This window comes from Bombus terrestris, chromosome 8, assembly GCF_910591885.1.
Source record: "Bombus terrestris chromosome 8, iyBomTerr1.2, whole genome shotgun sequence".
Lineage (NCBI taxonomy): Eukaryota > Metazoa > Arthropoda > Insecta > Hymenoptera > Apidae > Bombus > Bombus terrestris.
The window spans coordinates 7633724-7649614 of record NC_063276.1 but is presented as its reverse complement, the minus strand read 5'-3'; the positions used below and the strand labels follow the sequence as shown (position 1 = coordinate 7649614).

The 15891-nt window shown below is 38.5% G+C and overlaps 2 protein-coding genes across 6 annotated transcripts in view; both read right to left on the bottom strand.

Moving 5' to 3' along the window:
* Window positions 1–644: 644 nt before the first annotated feature.
* On the bottom strand, window positions 645–11915 carry LOC100643769 (tyrosine-protein phosphatase non-receptor type 9). Its single transcript, XM_003397323.4, has 10 exons — window positions 11591–11915; window positions 10208–10441; window positions 10024–10113; window positions 9791–9931; window positions 6474–6737; window positions 6003–6388; window positions 5672–5911; window positions 5442–5592; window positions 5137–5344; window positions 645–5049 (listed from the first exon to the last, which is right to left on the bottom strand). Exons 1-10 carry the CDS (start codon window positions 11621–11623, stop codon window positions 4820–4822), a joined length of 1977 nt encoding a protein of 658 aa, XP_003397371.1. The 5' UTR covers window positions 11624–11915; the 3' UTR covers window positions 645–4819.
* A 2453-nt stretch (window positions 11916–14368) lies between these two features.
* Window positions 14369–15891, bottom strand: part of LOC100643532 (probable JmjC domain-containing histone demethylation protein 2C) — a 227361-nt gene continuing 225838 nt past the window's right edge. For all 5 annotated transcript variants that reach the window (XM_012311264.3, XM_012311267.3, XM_012311265.3 and 2 more), the window contains exon 18: window positions 14369–15846. In XM_012311264.3, the coding sequence (XP_012166654.1) occupies window positions 15534–15846 (313 nt within the window). In that variant the 3' untranslated portion in view covers window positions 14369–15533. The remainder of the gene's footprint in view (window positions 15847–15891) is intronic.

Below are 15891 nucleotides of genomic sequence, written 5' to 3'. Positions count from 1 at the left end.
CGGAAATCCGCCGCAAGACTGCGCCTGTGTAGCCCGTCTGGCGTTTCTCTTTCTGTTTCCCTCTCTCTAGACGTCTTTCTTTCTTCCATGCTAATGAGTTTAGTGGCCGCCGCCAGAGGTCAGTCTTTTGAATCAGCTGTTACCGCCAACGTTAACATTCTGTTTCTGTTTGTGAAATGATCTTCTTACTTTCCTTTTTATCGTTTCCATTGCCATAAATACATAATAAGTGTGTTACGTTGTTTGTGTGTAAATCGAATCGTTGGATTAAGATGGATGTCATCTTGAAGAATCGTTACCTGTCTTTTGCTAACGCTGTTGAGATGATAATATTGGAAAACATAGAACCAGTGGACTCGTGATTTGAAATGGAGGACTAAGGTATGCAGTAATGATGTAATTTGTGTGTTGTATGTTAATTGTCATAAATATTTTTTAATCGCAAATATATTTTAAAGTTATGATGAAAATTTAACCGTTATTTTTAAAAATTACGAGATGCTGCGCTGGTGCATCGGCGACGCTGCGCATGCGTAACACTTTTAACCCCACTGCAAAATAACTACCATCTGATGTGATTTGAAATTTCAAATGGCGGATGTAAATTTGAATCTTGGGATTTTAGAAACCATAGAAACATAGAATACCATTTATGTTTGCAATATATTAAATAATTATTAGATACATTTATGTGCGATAGTTGTTTTAAAGTCATTCATATGTACAATATTTCGTTCCCACTCTTAATTTAAATCTCTGTTGTTCGTAATATCTCAGTACGATTTACCTTCTATACTTGAAACAAGAATTTCAATTTAATTATAGAATAATTAGATTTTCGATATCGATTCTTCTTTCCCCTTCATTTCTAACTTTTTTATTGTACAAAATCCGAGCGAATATCAATTTTTTTAATTATATTTCTAGAAAATGTATATCGTCAATGGAACTTCAGAGGTGCGATTTAGAGAATCGTAGAACTCAAATAAATTACCAACGACGGTTGAAACAACGTTTTTACAGGAATGAGAATAATCGAACAAAGAGCAGAGAGAATACTGATCGCGCGAAAAGGGATGATGTTAAGAATATAAAATTATATAGGATCGTAATACTGTTGAATTGATTAGTTTAATCTATCTGTACCCTTACTTTTTCGATAATACGCAAGACAAAATTATTCTAAGGGGTTTAGAACATACGTTACTCGCCCGAGTACGTGACAAAAAACTTTAGTACCTGTTCCGGTAGTTTCTTTCTGTTTTTGCGCATTTATCTTCGGTATACCGATACACGTCTGAGGATATTATGAAATAGACACACACAAATTACTACAAAATCACACGTTACATCCACACTTAATTAGAATGAAAGAGAGCGAGAGAGAAACGACGAAAACATCGGGTCGGAATTTTCTTTTTCATTTGAAGAAAATGAGAACTCGATAAAACCTCCGTATTCACAGACTGCACTTGTTCGCAAATAAAAAACGAATAAGAAAGAGAGAAACTTTGTGTTGAACGAAAGAAAAATGTACTTTTTGGCATTGTGTATTACCATAATATGATGTTTTACGCGTATACTTTGAATATTTTATTTTATTTTTTCTTCTTTTTTTTTGCTTTTTAATCTCAAAAGAACAAAAAAGTACTATGAAAAATTTCGTGCTTTTCCTTGACTTAACGGATCGTTACGACTGACTGTTATTATGCAACTCTCTTCTTTTCCTCCTTTCTTTACATTTCCAACTAGCAGGTTCTTAGAAAGTGAAACCCTGAGAACATGGAGGTTTAAATGAACCTTAAGACTTCGTGATAGTATGTGCGTATTATGTACATCGTATGAATACTTTAAGATAATCTTTTTAATAAATATAATAGATAATATAAAAGGGCACTGTGAACTAATTACAAACGTTAGAGAAATATAATATAATATAATATAATAATAGCAGTAGTAGTGGTAATAATAATAATAATAATAATAGTAATAGTAATAGTAATAATAATTATTATAATAATTAGTAATAATAAATATGATTGTACGGATAACATGCCCTTTTTAAGGTAACCCAAGAATAGGAGGAACGTGTATACATTAAAATTGCTCGAAACTTATTTAAGTCTGACTAAGCATTTAGTACAACAGCATTTTTTTCCGTTTATATAAAATTCGAAGGTATTCCTAACAAAACGGTTCACTATCGATAGATCTGAGACGATGTATCGGTCGAAGTGACCCTGCTAAATTTTGCGCATAATATACAGACTGTACAGAAAATACACGCATTGGGTTCTGGGCAAAGAATTTTCTCGGCAAAAAAAGATTCTCGTTCCAATGAGTTCATTGGTATCGTCTAGTGCGTAATGGCAAATCAAATCGAATAAATTACAAGATAAGTCGAACGGTAAATCTAGATTCTAGATCATGAAATTTAAATAAAACGCAAAACTCATAGTTAAACGTTACGCTAACATGGCAGCGTTCTTATAAACAAAAAACAATTATAAAATCGTATATCGAGAGCGATCTAAACGGCTATCACATATTATATTCCGCGATATAACAACAAGTTCACGATGTCTCCGTTAAAATTCGTATCATACATTAAATTTAAGACGCAAGAAAAATTCATTGTAATATCAATTGCCTTTGTAACAACAATTTAGTATTACGATTTTCTTGCAACTATTATAATATACATTCAACAAATAGACGGTTAGACAGAGTGTTAGCTATAAATTGGACATCGATCGACATCGACATTCAGGATTTTTAAATCGTTTTAATAAGTAATTCTCAGATAAAACATCTATGCAAACACGGTCCCCAAACAGAATTTCTACTATTCTTGTTTTGATATAAGCGCGCTTCATTTCACAACGCACCTTCAAAAAACCTCTCAATGTTGCCTTTAACGAGTAAATGCTAAAAATTCGTATTGAAAAGCGTTTGCATCTACAACAGCGCTTTTGGACACGCCCTCAAATTATATCAACATTCACATACTTTCTTCGTGTAAATACATTTCGTTTTCCGGCCGATAAGATTACGTTGTTGAAAAAGCTATCGCGAAATGAAAGTTAATATAACGGTATTGATCTATTGATTCACCGATTAATGAAATCAAAAATGTATATCTTACGACACTTCGACATTATCAACCTAAATATTTAATGGCTCGAAACAAGTGGTCGATTCTCTAAAAATTTCAATTGTAAATCACACTGTTCTCTTTCTCTTATTCTCGTATTATACACGAAGGCTTTCGTGGAAGAGCGCGTTTTGAATTTGCTTGATATCTTTGCACTAACCTACCGTTGCTAAAACGAAGCACGTTTGATTCTCGAGGTATTCATTCGCCACTTTTAAAGGTTCAACTTCGTACGACTTTCCTAAATTTTTTCAACGTTTCATCGAATTGGAAGTATTTTTAATCTATGCAATGATCCCTGTTTAACAATCCCTGTAAGAGAATCCCTTTATAAAGTGTCAGCCAACTATATCCAGACGCGATTCAATTGTAATTGTTCTGAGACGGTGTAGGAGATAATCTTTGGTTACCCAAAAATGCCTATTAAATACGATCATCGATTACTTAGTTCCTGTATGACGGAAGCCGTTGTAACACGTTATAATATATTTGTAGGTCTTTAAATCTTACATATCAGTGACCGATCGGCCGCTTAAATTATATCGTCCATAGTTTTGTGATTTTTCGCAACATTCATATTTTTTTTTTTTTTTTTTTTTTTAAGTTTCATTATACTTAGGTCTTCATCCTTAATAAATCAGTTTTACAACTTTAACCCTCTCATATAAAGATTCTATAACAATATATCCTTAAAACTTTGTACTTGATAATTTAATTTTTAGACAGGCGTTCAAAGTATGAAAGACACGTCGTAGAAACAACAAAAATCAGCTAGCATTTAGTACAAGTTTAACAAAATAGGCTCAAGTCCTATCAAATCGTAAATGACGATAAAAATGCGAAACTAATTATCGTAACGGAGAGTGCAATTAATCGTGGTTAGAATATAAAGTACATATTACGCGATAATGCAAGTGGCGATAAACTAAGCATACTATTATAGAAGAAACTACTATTAATTATTATTTATCTATCAAACGTATTAATTCATATAGTAGTACACTAATATAATAAATAAAGTCTGTATGAATGAAACTGCATTTTATCGGTTAGAGCGCCAAGTCTTGTGACCTTAACTCTGGTACGCGTAACACAGAATATAAGAAAAATTCTTTAAACCTATGAAATAGCATAATTCACATACTTGTATACATTATATATTAATTTAATTGACGTAGTAATTGTTCTCAAATGGAATGTTCATAAAGTAAGACGTTTCATACTTTACACGTTTTAAATAACTCGTAGTCATCTTTTAAAATGTACAATAAAATTTACATATGAGAGGGTTAAACTTGGACCGGCATCCGATTGTGCCACGTTTCACGCTATTACTCGGACAGCCGTTTCTAATTGGCACTGTTGCGCCACTTAGAACATCATTTATTCTTAATATCGAATCGCTTGTTCACAGAGCAAAATACCAAGGAACAAAAACGGAAGGTTTCTGTTCGCACATATTGGCCTTGAAAAAACTAGTCTTTCTTTAGATATTCTCTAAACATATAGCCTAACATAAGAGTAGAAATCTGAAATATTACATCAATGGAGATGATAGCAAAAAATAACTTTTAGTTATTTAAGCTAGAAATAGGCTATGTAAGGAGATTGTTACGCATACTCGGGAAGAACATCAATCTGGTACATGATAATAAAGGTTACACACTAATCAGAATCTTCTTCTATGGTTGGAGGTAACATAGCAAGATGTTGTGAACTAAGTATGCCCCTGGAAAGCGCATACTCTGCCAGAGCACGATGACAGAAAACGTATTGGTCTGGCATTTGAATACTGTAGGCCCTCTGTGCTCGGATTTTTTCCACAGTTCCACGAATGTCTACAGTTCCAGTATCTTCTAGTCGCGATATGCAAATATCTAATGTGCAAAATGTTCCTAGAAAAATAATATCCCGCGATAAGTGTCTTTGTTGTACTCTCTAAACGTTTTCTTTGAAACTCGCGTGAATATCGGTATTTATACCTGTCCTTCCTATTCCGGCACTGCAATGAACAACTATAGGAGGTCCTCGCGGATGTCCAGCCCACGTATCCCCTCTACTAGCAAGTAATTTATTTTGTTGTTGTCTTACTAAGGCTAGAAACTGTAATAGAGCTCTGGCCGATTGTGGGACACCATAATCTGGCCACGCGGTGTACAGCATATGGCAAACTTCCCTTGCCTCGTCAGTCTAAAATAAAAGCATAATGTATTTATCGATCAGAAACTTCTAAACATCGAGAGTGTCAGTTCCCGTCCTTGAAAGTTAAGCCAACACCGAGACATACCTTGTTGTTTGTAAGAAGAAGCATCGACATCGTGTAATCGGGATTCGTATCGACCTCAAGAGTGGTTACTGTAAAACCTCCCGCTTGTACTTCGTCTCCCGGTTCCGGACCCCAATATTGTGCACATTTCGTGCGACCTCTTTCCACCACTCTAAAATCCATCAAAAATTACGGATACTCTTCCGGTTGAATATCAAAGCAATCAGGGAAATGTGCCTTTATCGACCTACCTTGTGGTCATAACGACAACGAGCGTTTGCTGTTCCCAAATCATTCTCCAGAAATCACCGCAAGTTTTCGGCAGCGGACCCTGTGTGCTAATAAACGCGTTCTTCTGTTTGTAACCGTCAACAAAATTAGCATTTATGTAATCTGATGTAGCGTCCCCGTCTACTTGCGACAGGCATACCCTACTGTGATCGTAGCAAAGCACGTCTGTGTACCGGTTCTTCGACTGATTCGATCTTAATCTGAAAAATGTATCGAAAATTGTTTGTCAAACGACGATTCGGTGATAATCCTACGAAACATATTTCTCAAAGAATAACAGCTTTCGCGTACTTTGCATTATTGAAGGAACCTTCGGGCGGTCTTTGCCTAATTTCCGTGTACTCCGCTATTAGACCTGCGCGTCCTCTCGAATGAATCTCTTCGATGAGTTGTTCCATGGTAACGGCCTGAATGCCGAGATCCCCGTGTAAGCTATCGTCGTCGCTAAACCCTGAACTAGCTGAGGACGGAGGCTGTATTGGAGATGGTGCCTCATCGGTTGCCATCCAGATATCACCATTCGTAATCTCGATATCTCCAATATTGGAGATACCATTTTTAACTTTGTTTTTATCGATTATAGGACTAGTTGAGCTACTGACCGTAGTTCCATTGGGATTTTGAATCGTGTGGTTTTTCGATGTGGGCGAAAGAGGAGTACCCACTCTGGGGGTAACCTACACATATAAGAAATCCATGAATCATTGTTGAAGAATTCTTTTGGCATCTACTAGAACAAATGGACGCAATTAGAATACTGACCTCACAAAGCTCACCCCCTCCCCTGTTTGTCATGGATTTAAGACAGTGGAGAAGCCATGCCTCATGCTGTATCTCCAATGTGCCGCCCAAGCGATGCGGTAATGATTCCCGCGGGATATGTAACGTTAATTGAGGAATGGATACGGTGAATACTCTGTCCCTCAACTTTTCACGCACGAATAATCGAAGGATCTTGAAGGGTGCTTTGAACCACAGCGGTGCAGTCACTATTAAGACTTTTTTTAATTTTGCTGGATAACCACCCTGAAACAATACGTCATCGTTATAGTACGTATACTCGACCGAAATTATTGTAGTTCAATATTTACATTTTCCATCTTACATGCGACACCGTAAAGTATAAAACCATATGCTTATAAACGAATTATTTACGCAAGTAGTCAACTGCAGAAACAAAGGAATAAAAAAAGAATAATCGAATAATCGATCAGTTTATAACATACAGTTTATTTTTATATAACGATATTATTATAAAAAAAAAACATTGTGTGCATCGCGCGCGCGCGCGCGCGCGCGCATCTGTGTGTCTTAAAGATAAAAGATATTAAAAAACGATCGGTTAACGCAAGTGCAGGATTTATTTTCGAAATGGAGCGACTTTCAAATTTGACCTTTGCAAGACGATGCAATAATAGAATGGTATATAAACCGAGAACTACGTTTTAGTGCCAACTGCAAGCAATCTTCGAATATATGTTTTACACGCGAAGGGGTTTCGTTCTAGAGGAAAACTACGGAATTACGTGGCACGAGTTTCGATCCAATTTAACGGTAAACCTGTCTTATAGGCTAGTTACGCGTTGCATCAAACGATGCAAAATTCAATTGAACTGGGACAAACGATTCATAGGCGCGGGGTCGACGAACATTCAAGATTTCAGATCAATAGGAACGTGTAATGCGTGAAAAATTCTTTCTCACTTCTGGAGTTGTGCAAAATGCAGGAAACACGGTAACTTAACCCTCGGTACCCTCTGTGATGTATATAGAGGGCGGAAGTACCGTAACGGCAACGACGTCAGCAGCAGCAGCACCACTACATCTTTACGATCTTAAGCGCATAAACTCTATTACATCGAAACCCCGCGAAAACACAACGAAAAGGTGTCGACGACTTGAAGCTGTTTCGAATCGATTCAGAACGATTACCGATCGCTATACAAACAGATTTCCTATATCGAAGATCGTAACAGATGAAAATCGGGATCGAGGATACTACATACGAGGGTATTTTGGTGTGATACGAGCACTTGAGCACAATCAATCAATAGATTAGAATTTTCGTTTACCGTATGTCGCGAAAAGGTGCACTGTAAGCGAATATTTTATCAGACATCGATGACACGAGCTCGTTAGGCGATCTACCTATCAAACGACGGATCGTAGAACATGGATTATCTAGTGTACGAACGAAGCGCGATGTAACGATAAATCGAGCGCTCTCGATCGGCTTGAAATTCGATTAATCACCAGGGTATATCCAGTGGTCGTTGAATCGATGGAATCGAAATCACTGCCGACACTCGGTCAGTCAATCGATAGCGTGAAATTAGAATAACCGTTTTCTACGGTTGACGAGCATAACTCGCGCTGCTACAGTTCCCGATTGTTACAACGTCATTCTCGTGCCGCGAAGTGGTTGGTTCGCGTATTCGGATGGAACAACGCGACGATTCGACAACTCGAAGAAATTACAGCGATCCAAACGGTGGAATCAGGTTGTAACTTCTTCCGATCTGTGCACGATAATGCCGCAAAGGGGTCACGATGATTACTGACCACGAGCGTCGCGACGTTATCCCGCGTATGCGCGCATGCGCGCCAACGACCCCTTCTTTTTACCACCGCTCTAGCATCCCTTACACGAATTTCTTTCTCCCCCCTCCCCCGGCAAAGGTGCGATCCTACGTGCGGTGACGTATTATGTCAGTGTCTCTCAACCCGAGGACCTATTCTTGCTTCATGTCCGATACTTTGGTAATCAGAATTCGCTGAAATATGTGAATCGTGTTGCGTACAATCCGGGGGTTATCAACCTCTAAAACTCGCCACCGCTAAAACTAGAACGTTCCGCATTATTTTTAACCGCAAGATCTGACTACGTAAACAAAATATCACCTTCACCGTGTAGCACCTTTTCCTAGTTTTTAGTGCGAACGCCCTTGAGGAACGTGATTCGAAACGGGCCACGCTATTTTTAGCGTGATACGAACTTTAATTTATCAGTCCATAACCGATGAAAAGACGAAACTTTATCGGGAAAAGTAGTAGTCAGTCCGCGACCGATTATACGCTATAGACGGGTATAATAGAGCGGAAAATGAAGGAGTATCGGAACGTTATTAGTCGAATAGAAAGCGATCACGTACCTTTATGCATTTTCCTTTTATATACTTCCCCTAGACACACGTTTCAGAATAGAATTCTACTTTATCCCCGGTTCCTAATAAATAATCCGACTAAACTGATGATTATTTTTACCTCGGTGCCCGGTGACGTAAAAATGTTCGTTAGAAATAGTTTCACGAATATCCTATAACTGCGTCATTTCGACCAAAACCTTTGAAACTCCCTTGCCTCGCTCACAATGCGCGGCTCACTGGGCAATTGCAAGTGGGTTTCCGTGAAGCGTTAACGACCCCTTAAACTTCCCTGTTCTTTGAGATACACCCTTCTATGTACCCCACCAGCAGACGCTTCGGAATTACTTTATGTATTGCTCCGTATTATATAATCGAGATTCTAAGCGACCCGCTCCTTCCCTTTTTGCCACCAACTAGGAGGTACCACGGTCCAATACACGCGTCTCAAATATTTTCTAGCGTGCAACGTTACGCATTCGCATATTAGGCTAATCTTTTTCACAGACTGGCGACACATGCGTGCATTACACGGTCTGATTTCGTCCGTGGTACGAATAAAAGCCAAAGATGTTGATTAAATTTCCTGTGTAAAGATAATGGCCTACATTCGGAACGATCCGTTGCTACCAACAAAGCCTCTTTGTTTCTCGGCGCTCTGTAAACTCCGGACGTAGATTCGTGAATGAACCAAGGTGAATATCGAGAATGGTAAATTTGTTAAGTCGCGGGAGTATATATTAAGTTTCTGTCAAAGTGTAATAAATTTATTTATTCAGGATTTAACAGTGTTTATAATAACTGACTTAAATTTAACGAGGTGTTTCATCATTCTGGCGCTACCTTTTTGTATCTCGATAGAGTTAAATAATAAATATATGTAGGAGGGATGCGTAGATCGTTTTGAGATCGCGCGTGCACGGGTGTGAAACTTACCTTTAAGAGGGTGAGAATCTTTTGGGAGAGGTCATAGTCGAAATTCTGGTATTTGCTATCCGACATGTCATAAATAAAAACCAGACCGTGCTTTTGAGTTTCTACACTTTCTAGCGCTGCATCTAACTGGTACACCACACCCTGTAACGAGACAGTGAAAGTTTCATTATTAATAATTTACAACGTCTCTTATGGTATGATCTTCTATTTTAAGTTTTTAACTACACACTCACTTGTAACGTTGTCTGGTGCGTGGTATTTTGTGGAAGGTGTAAATGTGCTGTAAAAATAGCTATGGCTGCCCCTGTAGCGTCCCTCGAAGGCTACAACATTTTCACAAATGCAACGTATAAACATCATGTAATCGAAAACGCCAGATCACATTCAGATTATTTTCAACGAAAATTAGAAACTTACTAAAACTGTAAATTTTCCTGTGCGTAATTCACTGAGCAAAGGTTCCTGAGTGGGGTACAAAAGTGCAAGACCCTCTCGCCTTCTGGTGGCTTCGTGCTGTTCGTACAACGCTAATGCTCTCGCAACTTCGAATTTCCTCGCTGTTAAAAATTTCACAGCCGTGCTCCACGATACTGGACCGGCTCTTCTTCCAGCCCGGCATTTATTAACTGCTTCTATAAATTCTTTCGTGGCCTGCAAACACAACGAGATTGATCAGACATTTTTCAGCAAAGCAGATCTTGTTAAATTTGAAATTTATTTCACGTTAAATTTAACATTAACATAAAACATCAACTGCTTTCTCCGCTTAAATGGTTCTTTATATGTCCCGAACAAAAAACGCTAATTCACAGAATGCGCGGAATTCTAATAAAAGGAAGATGATCATTAATCAAAAAGAAGATTATACGAGACACGTTTAGAACAATGGGATAGTCTCGCAACATTTCTACACTGTCGAAACGCGTAACAGTCATTCGTCAATGATTTGTGTACATGCCCTGGGTACCGATATAACTTCCGGTGCCCGACTACCTACCCACCGGCAACTTCCGCCATAGTACGCTCGCCGGGGACCGGTGCGGTAAATGGATAGATTCATTCCAGGGTCAAGAAATTTAATATCGTAAATCGATACTTTAATAAAGCTTTGCTAACCGACAGTTCTCGCTTTGTTTTAATTTCAACGTCACGTTTTGCTTATGAAAGACGCACACGTTCTATTTAATGCCACGGTTGAATTTTTAGAGCGGAAGATTCGTCGTTTTCCGCGACGCAGACCTTATAAAGCCACAAAATCCTTTTGTTTATCAACCGCATACTATTCGATGATTTATTTATCACGGTATATGACAATTTTTCTATCGGAATTGTACATAAATCTTGACATATTCACGAGAAATAAGATAATACGATGTTCCGAAAATTCTCAATCGGCAAAAAGATCGAACATTATTGTCACGATGACAATGTCTAGTTGTACAAACATTGATGATTAAAGCACGATGTACACACGCGAGTCTATTTATCGCGTTTGTTTAACATATTCAACGTTGAGTAATGTAATCGCAATTGCAATTCGTCGAAAGACATTCTTGAAGCTCTATCGAGCAGGAAGAATTTAGTTCTTTTGTCACTTCCGTTGAAAATTATCGGGAAGATTCAAAGGATTAGCGCCAGAGAAACGAACAATGTTTATATTACGCGGTTGTAAACACGTACGTGGTGTAGGGATCGAAGTAAAAAAAAGATCGCGATCGATCGTTTCGAGATGTCGGCAAGATCGGTTGAAACAACTTTTGAACACGATATATTTTATACGAATATTTTATAATCGCTTACCTGTTCTTGCTCGACAGTTAACGTGGCTGCCATTTTGACTTAACGCACTGACATAACCGAAGAATCGCACTAGCACGTACTTATTTTCGATTCTATCCTAACGATCCTCTGTCTGTGGCTACACATTTTGTTTCCACACCAAAACGCACAACACTATCCTTATGACCGATTGGTCGAAGCGATGACAGAAACAAGTAGATCGGTCCGGCACTCGTTCATTGTCCGACGCTTGACACAGCTATAGCAGAACCGCTCCGACCCGTTCAGACGCTCGATCGTCTTTCTCTCCGTAGGTTGAGCGCCATCTTGGAAGCGTGAGTGTGTAGGCGACACTATACCATACTATACATTAACTACAGATTTGTACCATAGTTTATCGGACGCCTGTCCTTCTCACGCCGGATATGCTATCATTGGCCGAGTATAGTTAACGTCGAAAGCCTCTCTGACTCCCCAAGTCTTATACGATTTCGTGCAAATTCAACGCCGGAAACAAGCCAGGTGTGTTTTGGAACGGAAGCAGAATCGTTGTTAGTATATTATAATCCGGACACGTATCGGTACGTGTTTCAATGTGCGCGCTCGAATACCAGTCACGTATATATTAATATGCTTTCAAAGGATCTTGCAGAGTTTTCGCAAAAAAGCTCCAAAATTCTTGCGCTTTATAAATTGTATCAGCGAATTTGTTGACGCACGTCTGGTAGATACACAAAATCAATTTTTTGTCGGTAACGTGGGGCAACGCAGTCAATGAACGAGCGGTTCTTCCTCGTACTTCAATCCCGTTTTGAACCCAATTTGAACGTTTCAATCCCGAGCGATATATGGATCGAAATTAATTTGAATACGTCAGATGCCATTGACGTGATTGATATTTTAATATCCTGAATACCACGGCGTTAATATGTACTACGATGCGTGAGAGAGATCACCGTCGAAACGTTGCCAATAAGCAACAAGTTAGCGTGCGAGCTATACGCAACAAGTCTCATAATAGAATTAAGTTTTTGTACGTTTGTTCGAACTTGGGAAAACAAAGTTGGACGTATTTCTTCGTATAAATTCGATTCGTGTCTAGGAGCGTGGTTAAATGTAACGAATAAAGGTACGCAGACTGTATTTTTTTTTTTTTGTAATATAAACATTTTTCTTATTCAAACGTATGTTCTTACATTTACACAGTACAAAAAATTATACTCAGACCTGCCGGCCCGCGGTTCATAATTGCTATGACTGGGGGCGACCGGTGATGGGGTAGTGTAGGACTTTGGGGGTGGATATTTTGTAGGAGTTTTAAGGGCTGTACAATTGTCTCATCCATTCCACTCCGCCCCCAATACACGGCCCCTTGTTCTCATTCTCGCTCTCACTCACTCGTATATTCTTCCCGGAATTTCGCTCAAAAAAACAACACACGCACGCGTTTATGCAGTTACATACAAGCAATCTTTCATAATCACCCTCATTTATACACTGACGTTCGATAGTCGTGCTTCGTATCATGTTCCTATTCAGCAACATTTAAATATCGGTATTTCTTCGTTATAATTAATCGTAATAATGATAATCATAATAATTAATTAATAATAATTAATAATGGTATAATAAACTATCTATCTACGCGTGTAAGGTGTATTCTTTTGTCCATAGTTTATGGAGTGTGTAATCCCTTAAAGCCTAACTTTCTTTCGTATTTATATATGTATATGTATACATATAAGTATGTATAAATGTATTTACATACACGTAGCGGGAGAACGAATAATAGCTTTGTCTGCAGCAATAATACACAGAGTATGCCTATTTACTTTTTTTTTTTCTATAACTTTATACATCGTCGTTATCATCAATTATCATTATCATAATCGTCGCTTGTGAATAATAAGGGTACTTTTTTTTATTCTTGTTATAATTTCCGTAATATTAACGTTACTTATCGACACTAAGAGATATTTAAAAATTCATTCGTTAAATATTATTTTAGTCAAGTCGTTGTATGCTAGAGACGAATGTTGAGATCAAAGAAATTGCGGATTCCAGGATTCCAGTGATTTGTTTCTCCTTATTTCTTCGCTTGTTGCTTGCACGTCGGTTTCGAGATTACCAGCAGTAGAGAACATCTGACGATCGATAAGCGCACCAACAGCGCGAGACGCTAAATCACATACACCTGTCCTCGAAAGCTGTTGCCTTCCTCTCTCTTTTTTCCGCCTTTTTTCATTCTCCATCTTCTACTTCTTCTTCTTCTTCATCTTACTCTGCTACCGCTTGAGGTTGCGAATAAATCGTGAACGTTCAACTATGATATTCCCCGGTTTACGAGTGTGTTAAAAATGTCATCGTGGAACACAATGAACGAGGACGGCAATGGCTTTCAAGAATTCAGACATTGCGCAACATACCATGAATAGCAGCGGTTTGTTCTATATGAGAACAGTTGAATGATAGGAACTCGGCCTCTCATCTGTGAATTCTGCATGACTAATCTGTGTTTCTTTTTTTTTCTTTCTTCCCTCTCTCTTTTTTTGCCTGCCCCTCTTCCTTTTTTTTTTGCCTACCTATACACGTACGATACACAACGTGTAAACACGCGAGACTGTCCACATTGTTCAACATTGGCACTTCGAAAATCGTTACAGCTTTACTTTGCATTAAATAATGTTACCATAGTTTATCGATATTAATTATAATACAATTAGAATATCGCTGCTCTATCGGATAGACGGTTTGCGTGATTCGACAAAAATAACAGATCATTTTTACTTTGCTTTTTTCCTGCTTCTTTTCTTATCCTCCTTTTCACTTTATTTTCATCTTTTTACTGGGTCATCACTGGGCCACACAATGTTAATCCAATCTATAAAAACATTAAATTCATCGAGTCTACTCTCATCGATATCTCATATCCTATAAAGGTAATATCGAAAGATTTGTTTAGCAATTTCCCTTGTTATTTTTGTTCTGATGCCTTAATTTAAACGACGATGGTCATACAAACCTTCGGACAAACTTTGCTCGGTATAGCCGATATATCTTTCGAAGAAGAAAAACAAACTGAAAAACGTATATACCCGAGGAAGCCGAACTGCGATTTATCACGTGTAATTGCGTTAACGCGCAATGGTCGAGTCATCTTATTCCAGAAACTTGACCGTTGCGAACAGTTTAGGCAGTGTTCTCCTCTTACACTCGCCTCCCGCGCGAAACACAAGGACGATAGCAGGAAATATATATCGGCCATTTGGCAAAGCGCTTTTCTGTTTGCTTTCGTTAAATCGATACCAAAAAAGCACCAGATCACGAGAGCACATAACGCGGATCGACAAGTATCACTGATCCAGCTAACAATTTAATCGACATCTAATTGCACAAAGGTACCTCTAGACGATCCTTTTCGTAGTTGCTAGTAAGAATTCATTACACAATAATCCATTATCTACATTTATATAATATAGACAGTATGTATTGAATACAGGCACGATATAAGTAATTACAAATAATGTATGATCCAAAGTCCTCCTCATAGGTATCACAATGATAACGGACGCGGCGCGCGCTCGTTCGCGAGACCGACTCCATAACTTCAAAGAAAAAAAGCCACGGACTTCATGTCCGCAAGCACGTTGCTCGAGAGGAAGGAAAAAGTATGTGTAAAAGGAAAATTCAAATGAAACAACGAATAATCTCATTGGCTCAGCCAATATCGAAAAATGAAACTTTTGAGTTACTCGTCAAATATCACAACAAATTCTTGCACCTTGATACAGGTTTCTTCGGAGCATCTTAGATTAATCCTCCTGTCGTCTCGAACCGATCCCGGGCATATGCTATTCGGTGGACCGATACACGACCGGATAACAGGTTACGCACTCACTGTTATAGCGAGACTTTAATCAAACAACGATCAACGGCTCTTGCGACCGCGACAGGGGGCCTAGGGCTACGTCTCCTCCTTTTTTATCTCATTATTAGACTTAAGCTTGGCAAGAGTTTCTTCCTTCACGTTACTCAATACGGCCAGCGAATCTTTCACCGCGTGGTAGATTATGTTCTTGATTTGCAACTTGTCTTCGTGATTCGTGTGTGTGTCCGATAACGCACGGAACTCTTGCGTTAGGTGGAAGCAATGCGACACGTTTTCTGGAGATACGAAATCTTCGGCTACCTTTATACAATTGTGAAGATTACGGACTTGATGCGGCGCGCCAGCTGGCACGAATACTGCATCGCCTAGGCACTGTACGATAGCGTATCTGTAACAAGGGAGAGAAACACATCTTTATTTTTACAAATACCTC

What these genes read in the sequence shown, in the direction of transcription:
- LOC100643769 (XM_003397323.4), bottom strand. Translation starts at nt 11,623, where the DNA reads ATGGCAGCCACGTTAACTGTCGAGCAAGAACAG. An exon ending in TAACTGTCGAGCAAGAACAG is followed by an intron (nt 10,442 to 11,590) that starts GTAAGCGATTAT and finishes TTGTGTTTGCAG; the next exon opens with GCCACGAAAGAATTTATAGA. An exon ending in GTTGTCGTTATGACCACAAG is followed by an intron (nt 5,593 to 5,671) that starts GTAGGTCGATAA and finishes GATGGATTTTAG; the next exon opens with AGTGGTGGAAAGAGGTCGCA.